Source organism: Balaenoptera ricei, chromosome 20 (assembly GCF_028023285.1).
Source record: "Balaenoptera ricei isolate mBalRic1 chromosome 20, mBalRic1.hap2, whole genome shotgun sequence".
In the NCBI taxonomy this organism is placed as follows: Eukaryota; Metazoa; Chordata; class Mammalia; order Artiodactyla; family Balaenopteridae; genus Balaenoptera; species Balaenoptera ricei.
The window spans coordinates 49,418,443-49,434,457 of record NC_082658.1 but is presented as its reverse complement, the minus strand read 5'-3'; the positions used below and the strand labels follow the sequence as shown (position 1 = coordinate 49,434,457).

The following is a 16,015-nucleotide window of genomic DNA, read 5'->3' as shown; positions in this document are numbered from 1 at the left end:
AAAGCCATTACTTTTCCTTTCTTTGTCTATTATCTCCTATATCTTTATTTTCCCCAAGTGGGAATAATACTTTGTTGGGGTTTTTTTTGTTTTTTGTTTTTTTGATTTTTGGCCGCATTGGGTCTTCGTTGCTGCGCACGGGCTTTCTCTAACTGCAGTGAGCGGGGGCTACTCTTTGTTGCGGTGCTCGGGCTCTAGATGCATGGGCTTCAGTAGTTATGGCACGCAGGCTCAGTAGTTGTGGCTCTCGGGCTTGGCTGCTCCGCTGCATGTGGGATCTTCCCGGACCAGGGCTCGAACCCGTGTCCCCTGAATCGGCAGGCAGATTCTTAACCACTGCACCACCGGGTAAGTCCGCGAATAATACTTTGGATTGATTACTACACAGCACATGGGGTGGGGAAGGTATTGAAATGGAATGTTTCCCTTCACAACGATACATGCAGTCCATCAACTGAAGCCTAAGGAACACAAAAAGGAAGCTAAAGATCTGCCAGTTGTGGCATACTTAAGGATTTCTATCCTGGTCTTAAGTTCATTACAATTTACTAGAAAATGCTTTGTATCATTACTATCAACACTTACACGTTTCAGTTTTTACTTACAAAGTATCAAGAACAAAATAAAAAATTTAAGTAACTGCACATACACTGCAAGAAGAAAAAAGAGGGTCATGCTGCTAAAAGTGAACCACTGGCTGAGAGTAGGGCTGATGTGCAAAGTGCAGTGGGGAAGAAAACACCAGGAAAAGCAGCATGATATAACCAAGAACACATTGGACTTGAAAGACTGATGACTAGCCAGTTAACCTTAGATAACTCTTAATACCTAGTTTTATAAAATGGGACTAATAATTTATATCTATACCAAAAGATTATATGAAGCCAAAAAAGAGAGAATATATGAAATAGCAGTGTATAATTGTAGAAAAAATTCTTAAATGTCAGTTATTACTACTGTATCTCATTTCACTAATCATGTTCTGCCATGTATTGTATTAATTTGAGTATGTGCCTTACTCCCCTCTAGCATCTAGAGGGCCATGTTGATCTTTCCATTTCTGCCTTCTACTGTGACTGACATATTATCTTACTCATGGCTGGTAATCAGGAAATAGTTTAGTAAATGGATGAACATGTTTCTTTTATGATCATCTTTTAGAAAACAAGTTATTACATTGGAACGTAGTCTAGCAATTCCCACAAATTGCGTGGTAGTTAAAAGCCTACACATTAAAGGCTGTCCGCTACACTGATTCTCAGCGCATTCTTTAAAATACCTATGTAAATAGACTATACAGAAATTAGACACAAGACTTATATGTGCCAGAGAACTAAAATATTCCAAAATTCCTAATATGGCAAAAATGTTTCATTTTTTTCACTCCTATATGTTGTACAAAGTACCTATGACTAAATATAAGAAACATAGATAAAACAGAGACAAACAATAAAAATTAATTTTCCAAGATAATTTCTGGAGGTAGAAACACAACTGGTGACTGGATAATCCTGGTTTAGAGTTTTGGACAAAAATTTTGCATGGGATGAATATTAAATGATCTCTCCTGCAAAACTGTCTTACTGTTACAACAAAATAAAGGAACTCTAAGAAAATGTTTACCAGAGTACACATGATATATATCAGTTCATGAAATGGTAGTACATATCATAGTTCATGAAACATAAGTATCATACTTATGAAACCTTGTACCATAAGCTTATCACAAGTGAGACAATGATAGGCATCAACAGATGGTCCCAAAGTGGAAAGTCTGCAGCTTTAATTAGATGCCCAATGGATTTAACCCTGTCAGTCATGTACAGCTGCGAAAAACATTTTGAAAATGTGTATAAAATGCTAGAATATATTATTAAAGGTGAGGTAAAGGAATGGAAGAAAAGAATACATTTTTTAAATTATGGGTTAAGAGCAGCATAAAAATGTTGGGAGTCTTTAAATAATTTGACTAAAGTTATGAATCTGTATAAAATCCGGAAAAAACAGATTTCAGATTCCAGGGAAGTAAAGGCTACTTTGATAGCTACCTAAGTACTGATGTGTAATTGTTGGGGCAAGGGAGAGGGTAGGGGGATAGACGGTAATCAGGAAGGGAAACACAGACAGCTTCAGTTATTGGTAACGTTATAATGCTTAAGGTGGGTGGTAGGAGATCAGAGAAAAACTCACAAAGACATCATCTAAACTGGACTTTGAATTAAGACAGGAAAGTCAAGGTTGGCAGGAGCCAATGATAAAACTAGGGGAAACCAGAGATAAGACCAGCAAAGTAGATTAGGACTATACTGGAGCAGCAATGTTTAAAGAACAGTGAAATGGGAATCAGAAACCTTGAAATCTAAACCATGGTTTCTGCTACTCAATTTGGTGCTAATCATGGATATACTCTAAATCTGATTCTGAATAAACATCCTACAAAAAAATATAAAAGGTAACTTACTCAATATCCTTTCGTACTGATCCCATGAGATTCTCCCTTTCCCGTATTGCCACAAAGTTTGCTTTGGTTTTATGGAATTCATGTGTATAATCCTGCAATCAATCAACATCTAGAATCAACACTAGCTAATTATAAATTTTCATCTTATTGAGCCAGCTATATATTGTTATATTACAAATTTCTGCCCAGAAAACTGCTATTTAAGAAATCAAATTGCCAAGAGGTAAAAATAACATTATAATCACTTTCCTGAAGACTGACCAACTTCTTTCAAATGAAAACAATTTGGAGCTAGGGTAATAGTGCCACTAAATCACTATCCTTTGTATCCCCTAGTACCTTGTCTTATGGGGCACAATTGCAAGGAAAAAATAATTTTCAGATAACATGACTTCAAATAGCCTAGGATAAAACTTCAGAGGCTCCTTCTACCATCAGTGCACCCAATGGGGCTTATTTTCAAATTTCACCTTTTTGGAACTCCTGCAGAAATTTAATTCCTAAACTAATCAAAGCAAGAACAGAAGTAAGAGAGTTGTAAAGAATAAAATAATTTTAAAATATTTTCCTTTCTTTTTCTACCATATTTTTAAGTTCTTAAGGAGTATTCATTACTTTTAAAAATTCAGATCAGTATATAAAAAAGATAAAAAACATAATGCCACCTCCCAGAGAGCCCTTTAAAAACAAAAATAATACATGAACATGGGGTACCATGAACTGAAAGAGCACCAAAAAGAACAGAAGTAAAAACCATCTTGCTCCACAGTTCTTAATATTATGATTACTTTCTTTCAGTTTCTTTCAGGAAATATGTTTTTGTATATACAAGTTTATTATTTCTTTCATTTATGCTAAAGAAATCATACTATATTCTGCTGCAACCTTGTTATTTGTAGTTCATAAAGTATCAAGTAATCCTTCCATATCAGCAAACTGAAATCTATATTCTTTTTAATATTTAATATTTAATTTTTAAATTGACTATAGTACTTTAATAAATTCTCTACTGATAAACATTTTAGTTGCCTTTTTTTTTTGCTGTTAAAAAAATGCTTCAATAAACATTCTTGTGTATATATTTTATTGAACTAAATGTATTTAAAGGGTAAATGCCTAGCAGAATAACTGGGTCAAAGAATCTTACATGAAAATTTTGATAGTGTTAAAATGCCTTCTAGAAAGACTACACCAACTTACATGCCCAGCAAATGGATGAGTGCCCATTTTTCTACACCCTTGCCAACAATGGGTTACACATGCTTCAATATTTGCTAACCTGACAGGTGAAAAATCATATCTCATTTTTTTTTTCCATATCTCATTTTGATTTCTATATTTTCATTTGGGAAGGTGGCTGACCATCTTTTTATGATTTTGGCCACTCATTTTCTGTAAACAAGTTCATATCCTTTGCCCATTTTTCTACTGGGTTGCTTTTTTCTCATTTCTATTATCTCTGTATATTAAGCAAATTAGTCATTTATTATAGTTTCTGGTATCAGGTCTTGCTTAGGAAAGTCCTTTACTACCCCAAAATGTACAATTTCACCCACGCTTTATTCTGAAATTTTATTGTTTCTTTTTCTACATATAAATCTTTGATCCATTTGGAATTTACTCTGGATAGGAGGAATGAGATAGAAATTGAGGGTTTTTTCCCCTCAAATAATTAGCGAATTGTTACAGCTCTATTTATTTTATAATCCCTCTTTTCTCCATTGATTCAAAATAGCACCTTTATCAGAAAGTAAATTTTCATGCATATTTGAGTCTATATATGAACTCTACTCTATTGGTCTACTTTTTATCCAGAATCAAACTGTTTTAATTATTCTAGCTTCTTAACAGGTTTTAACAGGTGGCAGAATTAGGCATCCTTTACTACTTATCTTCATTTTCACATGGGTTTTTTTCTTGGTTATTCTTATATGACTATAATTCCAAATAAACTTTGGTGTCATTTTGCTGTTTTTAAAAAAATGAAACAAACAAAAACCCCTGTTATTTCCACTGGGATAACATTCAATATATAGGCTGATTTAGAGAGAAATCTTCCCATCCAAAAGCAGAGTAAATCTTCTTTTATGTTCCTCAGTAGAGTTTTATACATATAAATCCTATACATTCTTATTAAATTATACATAAAATTTTTTATAGTTTCTTCCATTGTACTTTCTAACAGATTATTGTTTGAGTGTAGGAAAACTACTTGCTTTTATATATTAAGTTTATAAGTCATCAACTTACTGAATGTTTCCAATTTTTTTTTTAGTTTTCTTGGTTTGTATTAGCTATATAATCTTATCATTGCCACAGAATACAGATTTTATCTCCCTTTTCAGTATTTATATCTTGTTCTTTTTACTGTGTAATTGAACAACCAAGAACTTCTAAACAATGTTAAACATCTGTGGGGACTGTGGGTATCCTTGTCTTGCTTTTTTTTAAAAAAATAAATTTATTTATCTACTTTTGGTTGTGTTGGGTCTTCGTTGCTGTGCATGGGCTTCCTCCAGTTGCCGCGAGCGGGGGCTACTCTTTGTTGCAGTGTGCAGGCTTCTCATTGAGGTGGCTTCTCTTGTTGCAGAGCACGGGCTCTAGGTGCACGGGCTTCAGTAGTTGTGGCATGCAGGCTCAGTAGTTGTGGCTCACGGGCTTAGTTGCTCCACAGCATGCAGGATCTTCCTGGACCAGGGATTGAACCCATGTCCCCTGCACTGGCACAAGGATCCTTAACCACTGAGCCACCAGGGAAGTCCCTCCTTGTCTTGTTTTTTTTTTCAGTGGGAAAGCTTTTAGTGCTTTATTATTAAGCATTATGACAGATTTTAATCTGATGTACACATTTTTGCATTAGGTAAATAAAGTATCCTTCTAGTCCTATTTTTAACAAGTTTTAAAAATTAGAAATGGTTGAATTTTTTCAATATTAAAAAATTTGGGGACTTCCCTGGTGGTGCAGTGGTTAAGAATCCACCTGCCAATGCAGGGGACACAGGTTCGAGCCCTGGTCCAGGAAAATCCCACATGCCGCGGAGCAACTAAGCCCGTGTGCCACAGCTACTGAGGCTGCACTCTAGAGCCCGTGAGCCACAACTACTGAGCCTACGTGCCACAACTACTGAAGCCCGTGTGCCTAGAGCCCATGCTCCGCAACAAGAGAAGCCACTGCAATGAGAAGCCTGCACACTGCAACGAAGAGTAGCCCCTGTTCGCCGCAACTAGAGAAAGCCCGCGTGCAGCAACGAAAACCCAACGCAGCCAAAAAAAAAAAAAAAAAATTTGCCTTCCTATTTGTACCACTATATTTTTAACACCTCCCATGTAAATCTTTAAAAGTTTTTTCATTTTATTGGTATACTTTTAATATTTTTCTCAAACAATACACTAAATATAGCAAATTACTTCTCTTCCATGTTATCTTCAAAGCCTGACGAAAGTATACTCTAAACCACCATATGACTGCTTATGCATGACCACTGGCTATTTCACTGTTTCAGCTAGCTAGCAAGATCTCCCACAGTAGAAGTATACTTACCTACTGATGAATATTATTCAATTTTACCAGGCAAAAGCAAGAGCTGCTAACCATTTTCAGAATTTTATGATATCAAGGAAAAAAAAAAGTAAAACAGGACAAACTTCTATAGCACGGCATTTATCCTCTTCGAAGATTTTTCCCTTTGTTCCCCTACATACACGTGAACACATTCTATTCATAGAGTAAAAAAAACCCTAAAACTTCCTGTAATAACATAAAAATCTCAAGCCCAATGTACTACCTGCAATATGTCTCTATGTCGCTGCAATGTATGCATCAATGCCGCATTCAAGGAGGGGACACCGGCACTGTTGGTATATTCTGCCATTTTATCATTTACTCCTGTAAGCTAAAACAGAAAAAAAAAAAAAAAAAGAAAGAAAGAAAAAGAAAACCAATAAAAATATTTTAGAAAGCACTGTAAAGAGATAAAAGTAAATTATATGCCTATATTCCTTTCTGGCTAACAGCAAAAAACAAAAACAAGAAGACAGCAGGCAAGGATTCAGTATTTCCCCAAAATAATCCATAAAGGCTAAAATAACATCCATAGGACCTGGGAATGGCTGTCATCAAAATTCAAGTGGCCTGGGGAGGCACACATCTTGAATGAAAGGGTGATTTCAATAAATATGTCTGCATTAATATAATCTAGTACCATATCTAACAGGTACACGGTTATTAGCAAAACAGCCATTTAACAGAAGGTACTTACCCTTGCCAAAAGCTGTTCAATCTCAATCGCCATAGTTTCAAACATTCTGTCTTGGCTTGATCCATTTAAAAGGGGTGTTGTGTCAGAGCTAAAGAGAAGTTCAAATAAAGAGTATCTATTACTTAAACCTAATCCTTTAAAATATACTTAAAATAATAAGGTAATTATTCTTAAAGAAGCCAAGTGGAACCCCTGAGACATTCTTTTTGTTTCATAAGAAGTTATAATTTTTATAGAAGTTTTTCTATAAAGATCACATATCCTAAATATTAAATTCAGTATAAAATATAATTGAATGTAAGACTGTCCCAAGCTTTAATACATCCAATCTTAATAATGCAAAGAAATTCTAAATTCTTGTTTACTGTTTCCCAAATGAAAGTAACTTAAGCTATGGCAGTGTCCAATTAAATGCTGAATCTAAAGGAACAAATTATGTGAAATAAAACTGCAAACCTATGTAGTACAGCATCTAAGAGGAGCCATAAAATGTATTGCAGATTATGTTAGCTCTGTGAGGAATAACCTTTAAAATTTTTACCTCAATTATGGTTCCTGAGACCTTAATTTAAGTTCTCTCTTCCTTCTATGACTCTTTCCAAGAAGAAATAAAATTGAGATTTAAACAATCCACAGATTGGATAAATAGTTATCAAATAATCAGGAACTGGCTTTAAGTCTAATACAGATAGCCACGTCTAGCAGGGAAGTTTTAATACCAATCCTTTACATTTCCACTTATATTACGTAATTGTTTCTGTTTTGCTTTGCAAAAATGTATTTAACTGTCTTCTGAAATCTGAATAGTCAATCCTAACTTTTTACAAGTGAAACTATGTTTGACAAATTCAAATTCTAAAACCACATGTCTTGAAAGTTTCATTTGTCTCTTCTGAAAAACCATTAACCTTCATTAGGTCCCAAGTGGTATATACTATGATATGAGCAGCTGCAGCTCAATACTGATCTTAGTTATACCGAACACAGATAAATACCAGGAAATGACTATGCTCTCCAACCTTACTGAACACTTTTTCTTGCCCTGTGAGAGTTGCTTGGGTGCAGTAAATGAAAAGATTAAATAACCAGTTTAATGGTAAATTTACCTTGGCTCTTTCCCTTTTCCACATACACATCTACAGCAATAGTAACAAGCAGTGAAATAGCCAATAAGGAGGATTTTTATTTTAGGATGTTTAACTAGGTCCAAATTTTTATTTCTTTAAAATTTTTAATTTATTTGCCTTAAAATAACTCATTCTTGATCATGTGTCAGAGCCAACCCAAGGTTCTGCGCTTATCTCTTAGAACATGCCCATGTGAAATGCTCTATATACTACTAATACAGATCCTCCCCTACGAGAAATACGAAAAAGAACAATGGGCCAATAACATAAGCTCCATCAGGAGGAAAACTGCCTATGTCTTGCTCACAGATATATGCCTATCACTGAGAATAGTGCTTGGCACACGGTAGATGCTCTTTAGATACTTGTTGAATGAACGAGGAGGCAATCTCTACATTCACCATTCTCAGGGAGGTATGAGTCCAGGGAAAAGGTCAAAAACATACTCTCCACAATACTAAGATTCAGTTAAATTTAATTCATTTTATATGTACATGGTGATTCATAGACCATAAAGTTCTCAAAATACAAAAAGTAAAAAAATTACTCCTGAAAGAAACTTCTGGTCATCACTGAGTTTATTCATTATGATGTGCTTTCAACCTGGGCAACAAACAAAACACTTTAGAATGCACATTGGATCTTGGTCCTCATGGCTCTAGGTTTCTCATTAAAAGGGACAGTGAGGCTGAAGTAATTCCACAAACTCATTTCCAATTTGTTGTAGAATTTCTGAGGGAATGTTTTTGAATAGTTTCCCCTTTAAAGGAGTCATAAAAGTACAGGCATACCTTAGAGATATTGTGGGTTTAGTTCCAGACCACCACAATAAAGCAAGTATCTCGATAAAGTGAGTCACACTAATTTTTTGGTTTCCCAGTGCATATAAAAGTTATGTTTACAATTTACTGTAATCTATTAGGTCTGCAATAGTATTATTCTAAAAAACCAATGTACATATCTTAATTTAAAAATACTTTATAGCTAAAAAATGCTAACCATCATCTGAGCCTTCAGTGAGTAATCTTTTTGCTGGTGGAGGGTCCTGCCCTGATGTTGATGGCTGCTGACTGATCAGGGTCCTAAAGGCTGGGGCAGCTGGGGCAATTTAAAAAAACAAGATAACACTGAAGTTGCTGAATTGATGGACTCTTCCTTTCGTGAACGATTTCTCTGCGGCAGGCAATGCTGTTTGATAGCATTTTACCCACAGTAGAACTTCTTTCAAAATTGGAGTCAATCCTCTCAAACCCTGCTGCTGCTTTATCAACTAAGTTAATGTAATATTCTAAATTCTTTGTTGTCATTTCAACAATCTTCATAGCATCTTCACTGGAAGTAGATTCCATCTCAAGAAACCATTCACTTTTAAGAAATTTATATATCTACAGGAAACAACTCCTCATCTGTGCAAGTTTTATCATGAGACTGCAGCAATTCAGTCACATCTTCAGGCTTCACTTCTAATTCTAGTTCTCTTGCTATTTCCACCACATTTGTAGTTATTTCCTCCACTTAAGTCTTGAACCTCTCAAAGTCACCCATGAGGTTTGGAATCAACTTCTTCCAAATTCCTGTTAATGTTGTTATTTTGACCTCGTCCCATGAATCATGAATGTTCTTAATGGCATCTAGAATGGTGAATCCTTTCCAGAAGGTTTTCAACTGATTTTGCCCAGATCCATCAGAAGAATCACTATCTACGGAAGCCATAGAAATGTATTTCTTAAATAATAAGACTTGAAAGTTGAAATTACTCCTTGATCCATGGGCTACAGAATGGGCATTGTGTTAGCAGGCATGAAAATAACATTAATCTCATTGTGCATCTCCATCAGAGCTCTTGGGTGCAATGTCAATGTGCAGTCATACTTTGAAAGGAATCTTTTTTCCTGAGAGTAGGTCTCATCAATGGGCTGAAAATATTCAGTAAACCATGTTGTAAACAGATGTGCTGACATCCAGGCTTTGTTTTTCCATTTATAGAGCACAGGCAGAGTAGATTTAGCATAATTCTTAAGGGCCCTAGGATTTTTGGAATGGTAAATGAGCACTGGCTTCAACTTAAAGTCACCAGCTGCATTAGCCCCTAACAAGAGAGTCAGCCTGTCCTTTGAAGCTTTGAGGCATCAACTTCTAACTATGAAAGTCCTACATGGCATCTTCCTCCAACAGAAGGCTGTTCTGTCTACACTGAAAATGTGCTATTTGGTGTAGCCACCTTCATTAATTACCTTAGCTGGATCTCCTGGATTACTTGCTACAGCTTCTATATCAGCACTTGCTGCTTCACCTTGCTCTTTTATGTTATGGAGGTGGCCTCCTTCCGTGAATCTCTTGGATCAACCTCAACTAGTTTCAAACTTTTCTTCTGCACCTTCCTCACCTCTCTCAGCCTTCACAGAATTGAAGAGTTAGGGCCTTGCTCTGGATTAGGCCCTGGCTTAAGGGAATGTTGTGGCTGGTTTGACCTTTTATTCAGACCACTCAAACTTTCTCCATATCCGCAATAAGGCTTTTCACTCTCTTATCATTCGTGTGTTCACTGGAGTAGCACTTTTTAATTTCTTTCAAGAACTTTTCCTTTGCATTCAGAACTCGGTTGCTTAGCACAACAGGCCTAGCTTTCAACTTATCTCGACTTTCAATATGCCTTTCTTACCAAGCTTAATCATTTCCAGCTTTCGATTTAAAGTGAGAGACGTGCAACTCTTCCTTTCACTTGAACACTTAGAGGTCACTGTAGTTATTAATTGGTCTAATTTCAATATTGTTGTGTCTCAGGGAATAGGGAGGCCTGAGGAGAGGGAAAGAGATGGGGGAAGGACCTGTCCACGGAGGAATCAGAACACACACGTTTATCAATTAACTTTGCCATCTTATACGGGTGTAGTCTGTGGTGCCCCAAAACAATTACAAAGTAACATCAAAGATCACTGATCACAGATTACCATAAGAAATATATCCTAATAATGAAAAAGTCTGAAATGTTGCGAGAATTACCAAATGTGACACTGATACACGAAGTGAGCAAATGCTGTTGGAAAGATGGCACCAACAGACTTCTAAACACAGGGCTGAAACCTTCAATTTGTAAAAAAAAATGCAGTATCTGTGAAGCACGCAGAGCAAAGTGCAATAAAACAAGGTATGTCTGAATTAAGATCATGATACACAGAGAACACAGGAAAAGCATCATGTAATCGTATCTCTTAACAGTTTGGAGTTTTAAAATTGTATACTCACTGGCATGGTCAAATGGGAGACTTAAATTCAGGAAAAATGCTTTCTAGTGATAAAATAAGTTGACTCATAGAAAAGAACATTCCTCATTCTCTTTACCTGCTAAATAAAGGCAAGCCGAAAGCAATGCATTGCAATCAAAGCTATGTGACATGCCAACAGCTTACCTTTAGCTCCTAAAGTCAGTATGTTGGCCCTGCTATCTTTAATTCTTTAATCATGTGACCTTGTAAAAAGAAGCAACACTGGCTATAGTACTGAAATAAGTCTTTTGTTGGAAGGTACATAGAAAGGTTTGGAGCATGGGCTCAGGATACAGAAAGATCTGGTTTCAAATCAAAGCTCAGTTTTTATTGTTTTTATTATTACTAGCTGAAAAAATATCCCACCCACCACCAATCCTCAAGAAGGTATGTAAAATAAGTAAAAATGTTCCCAGCAGCCTTTATATAAAGCTCTTAAAAACAGTACCTGAGGCATGATGAACACTCTTGTGTTTAAAATTATTAAAATAAGCAAAAATTAGAAACAACATTCATCTACAGAATAAACTGATACAAGCATACAATGTAATACTATATGCAGCAAATGAATATACTAGAGTTAAACGTATCCATAGCTTAATCTCAAAAATAATGTCACACAAAAAAGCAAGTTGCAAAATAACTATTATGAATTGTTCAGGAACACAAATATATACGTAGTAAAAATATATGGAGATTACCCGGAGGGAGAAAATGGGATGCCATCAGGGGCTTCAACTGAATTGGTAATGATTATTTCTTAAAGTGGGAGATAGGCACATGGGGATCCATTATATTATTCTTTATATCTTCCTAAGTGTCTTAAATATTTCCTAATATTTTTTGAAACAAAGTGGATGGCCTAAAGTGAGTTTCAAAGATAAGAATACATTTAAATATGTTCAAGATAGTAGTATACCAGTTTCTCAAAAAAGAACCAAAATTTAAAAGAGCTTCGACCATTAACAGTGAGGATACACACTGCATTAGATTAACTCTAAAACACCAGAATAGCAGTAGGTATACTTTGCATTTGAGTAGTCTCTCAGATCCATTTAGCAATCAGAAAATATAAGAAATACAATGTGGGCAAAGCAACATTTCCTTATACCGGCTTATTTCTGATGCAAACTCACTCTTAAGCCTTAGCATTTTCCTCCTGATAACAACACAGTCCTTGCCTAAGGATCCCAAACAAATGTTCACCTCAAGAATTAAGAATTTTTATAAATAACTAAAAAAAAAAAGGCAAAAACAAAAAATAAAATACCAAAAATTCACCAACAGACCAAGTTACAGTTATATATTTTACTTTATTTTTTTAATGCTTTAAAAACATGATATAGTTTAAGGCATAATAGAGAGAATCTGGTAGTACCTATACCTGTCGCGTCTTCCATCTCGGGCACTGCTGTGACTGTAACTTGTACATAGTTTACTGAAGGAAACTAGTTTCAGGTCAAGTTCATTTTCCAGCTGTCGAGCCTGTTTCCTGAGATCTTTAACAAAATTACAAAAGCAAATAATTAGACACAAAAAATCCATCAGTAGATATAAAAATCACAAAACTTTTCTGAAGAAAACAAACTATGCAAATGATCATATATCTAGAGTCTCCCTTAAAGAAAAGTATTAAAAGAAGCAAACCAAACACCCAGGAAAGCAAATTGTCACTTATTTAAACTTCAGATGAGGCAAAAAGGGGAGAAACAGTGGGAAATGCAAATTTTCAGCTTTATCCCAAAGACAGCTAGACAACAAATGCTGTTCTAACATCCCTGAAATTATTTCTATAGCAATAATTAAAATTTTTCATTTTAATTCAGGGGAAAACAGAAGAGAATACAAATCACAAAGGAACTGAGTATGGTTTATGACAAGCATTATATAAATTTACCAGCTAACTTTATAAGAAAGAAACCATCATTGTTTTGACAAGGGTTTTCCTATCTCTTTATGTTCCAAAGCTTTATTAAGTTTATGGAATTCTTAACAGTACAGTGAGTAAGTGCTTGACTGTAAAGAAAAAAATCACTGACATATATTTAAAAAACTGTCTTTCAATAAGCTTACTGAAAGATATTTGGAGAGGATGAGTTTGACAGTAAACGATGTGCTACCGACAAGATCAAATATAAGTAAAACAGAAATAAGAGTGTAAGTTTTTAAAGAACAGAAGCAAACAAGCATGCAGAGAAATTGGTATAATGGTTTGGCATCTAAGGTGGTTGAGTGAGAGGAAACCCATATCTAGATGTGAATACTCTCATTCACGGTGAAGTAGAGGTCAAAATAAAAGGGCTGAAATACAGAGGGCATAGTATAAAGATCTCATCTTTCAGGAATAAGAATATGAAACATTATTTCAATATACTTATCAGCAACCAGAAGTAGGAAGCAGCATGCAGGTAATACAGGGGAGCACATTTTCCCAGAGACCAAACCTCAACTAGAATCTCAGCTCAGCCTAAAGTTCTGAAGTTCTGAGAACTGGCTCTGATTTATTCACAATCTACTTAACCTATGAATCTCTGCTTTTCGTTTTTTAAACCCCTACCTTCAGGGTTTTCCTATGCATTACTAATCATGTGTTTAAGGCACCTGGCACAGAGTAGGCTGTCAATAATAAGTTGCTATAATTATTATAGCACGACGCTTCAAAAAAGTATAGCCTAATGACTAATGTTCAAGATACTTCTACATAATTTTAAAATATTTTTTAGCAAGCACACACATTTCAAATAACCGTTTTAATACATGTTTTAAACTATAAGCATGCTTCTCTGTAATTAGTAACTGTCTTCTATAGTAGAAAACATCAAGTAAAAGCATTTTGAAAGTATGACAAGCAAGTATGGATGACCTTAGAATTAAGTATTTTATACCAAGTGGCTGATAGTGACAATACTGCTATTTGTGGTGGGTTCCAGAGGCTTTGGGGGGTAGCAAGAGGAAACAGGTTAAAAGGGAAAAGGGATTCGGAGAGTAGTTTCTATTTTTCAGTAAAGCAAAGAGACAACTGAAAGAAAAAGGTCAGCCTTCTCTGATCTCTGCTTATCATCATGGTCCAGGAATGAGTTTTACATGAGCCCATTTTATCAAACCATATTTTCAGGAATTAAATAAACTTGCTTGTCAAGTTACAACATGGTTTTTTGGTAGAAGAGGTAAAGCAAATGCAATCATTACAATTCACACTGGTTCTCTCAACTTTCTCGTTTTAACAAAACCGATTTCCAGAGCAGAGGGTAAAGTTATTTCCTCTGCCTTCAAACGCGACTCCACACCCAATCCTCGAAGTCCCAGCCTGAAGGTGCCAAGGGGACCCAACAGAAGGGAGACATTCCGCTCACACAACTTCCCTCGATGGACCGGACTGACAAGTTTCTCCTTTCTCTTTTCCTACTCAATTCCCCAACAGTGACCTCAACTCTAAGGCGCTGACACCTCCAGTCTCCTGGACTCGGCATATTCTCGCTCAACACTCGTTTCCTCCCAGAGTTCACACCCAACCCCCTTCGTCCGAGTTCCGCTACCACCTCAACCCAGCTCTCCTCCGGCGACTCAAACCCTCTTCCTCTCGGTCCCGGCTCAGCCCTCTCTGCCCAACCCCTGCCCCAGGTCCCGCTGCCGCTCAGGTCAGTCCCCTCCCCAGACCGCACGGTCTCTACAGCCCCCAGGCCCGGCGGCTCGCACTAGACCAGCCCTGCCCGTCAACTCGGCCGCTCCGGAAGCCAGGCTCTTCCCCCTGCTGCCTCCGCCAAGACCCGTCCTCGCTCAGCCCTTCTGCCCCTCGGCGAGACGCACACGGAAGTCTCCCCTCACCTTCCCAGTAATTGCTGGTTCCTGCCGCCATCTTTGTTGTCCAACGTCAGTCGGGATAGGAGAGTAGAGGCGATGCGAGCCAGAGAGTCATTTCCATGCCTTCTTCCGCTTGGCGCCAGGGCCGATGGGATGCGTGAGCTTCCACAGACACCGCCACCTGGCGGTCAATTCATCATTTTACACCTTTTGAGCAGCGAGACTGACAACTTCAGGTTTAGCACCTGACACTCCCTGAACATCTGCCTTTCTGGTGTTGGTATCCGCTCTCCGCGCCCTAAACCTACATCATCGCCCTCAGCTGGGCTTATCCCCTCTCCAACAGGGACCTCCCAGGCTGAGAAGAAAGTTAACCTTAGACGCAACTACCTGTTTCCTTCACCTTCTCTCAAATGTGTATCTTCAGCCAGCCTCTTTCTCTTCTCCAAGCCAGAGGCTCTTTTCTTTCCAAGACCAACCCCTTCATGCTACCTCCGCCTGTGCTCAATTATCCCACATCTTTGATATATGTGCTCTTCTCCACTGGCCGCCTTTTCCTCTGTCTACGGTAGAATCCCAGCCCTCTGTCCTCCCCAGCCGCCAAATCTAAAAAGTGTGTGCTAACTGCTTCCATGTGTCTCATCCTGACCCCTCAACCTGTTAAAATCAGCTGTCAAAACTCACTCTTTATAGATACATAAATTATCACAGTTTGCTCGTGTCCACATTTTACCAGTTCTCGTGAAATGCAGAAATCTTACCTCTTGTAAAGGTTTTAAAATCACACCTGGGGCTTCCCTGGTGGCGCAGTGGTTAAGAATCAGCCTGCCAATGCAGGGGAAACAGGTTCAATCCCTGGCCTGGGGAGATCCCACGTGCCGCGGAGCAACTAAGCCCGTGCACCACAGCTACTGAGCCTGCGCTCTAGAGCCCGTGCGCCACAGCAAGAGAAGCCACCGCAGTGAGAAGCCTGCGCACCGCAACGAAGAGTAGCCCCTGCTCACCGCAACTGGAGAAAGCCCGCGCACAGCAACGAAGACCCAACGCAGCGAAAAAAAAAAAAAAAATCACACCTGTCCCTTTACTCACTACCATATATAA

General features: G+C 37.3%; 1 protein-coding gene across 3 annotated transcripts in view; it reads right to left on the bottom strand.

Annotated features, from left to right (window-relative positions):
• The window catches only part of GOSR1 (golgi SNAP receptor complex member 1), a 55,084-nt gene extending 40,058 nt beyond the window's left edge, over positions 1-15,026 (bottom strand). The window contains exons 1-5 of one of the 3 annotated variants that reach the window (XM_059907875.1): positions 14,939-15,026; positions 12,492-12,612; positions 6,721-6,808; positions 6,247-6,354; positions 2,462-2,553 (exon numbers count right to left, since the gene is read on the bottom strand). In XM_059907875.1, coding sequence (XP_059763858.1) covers positions 2,462-2,553; positions 6,247-6,354; positions 6,721-6,808; positions 12,492-12,612; positions 14,939-14,969 — 440 coding nt within the window. In that variant the 5' untranslated portion in view covers positions 14,970-15,026. Of the gene's footprint in view, positions 1-2,461; positions 2,554-6,246; positions 6,355-6,720; positions 6,809-12,491; positions 12,613-14,809; positions 14,876-14,938 lie in introns of those variants that run through there. The other 2 variants (XM_059907876.1, XM_059907877.1) reach the window with 2 other exon arrangements.
• Positions 15,027-16,015: the final 989 nt, after the last annotated feature.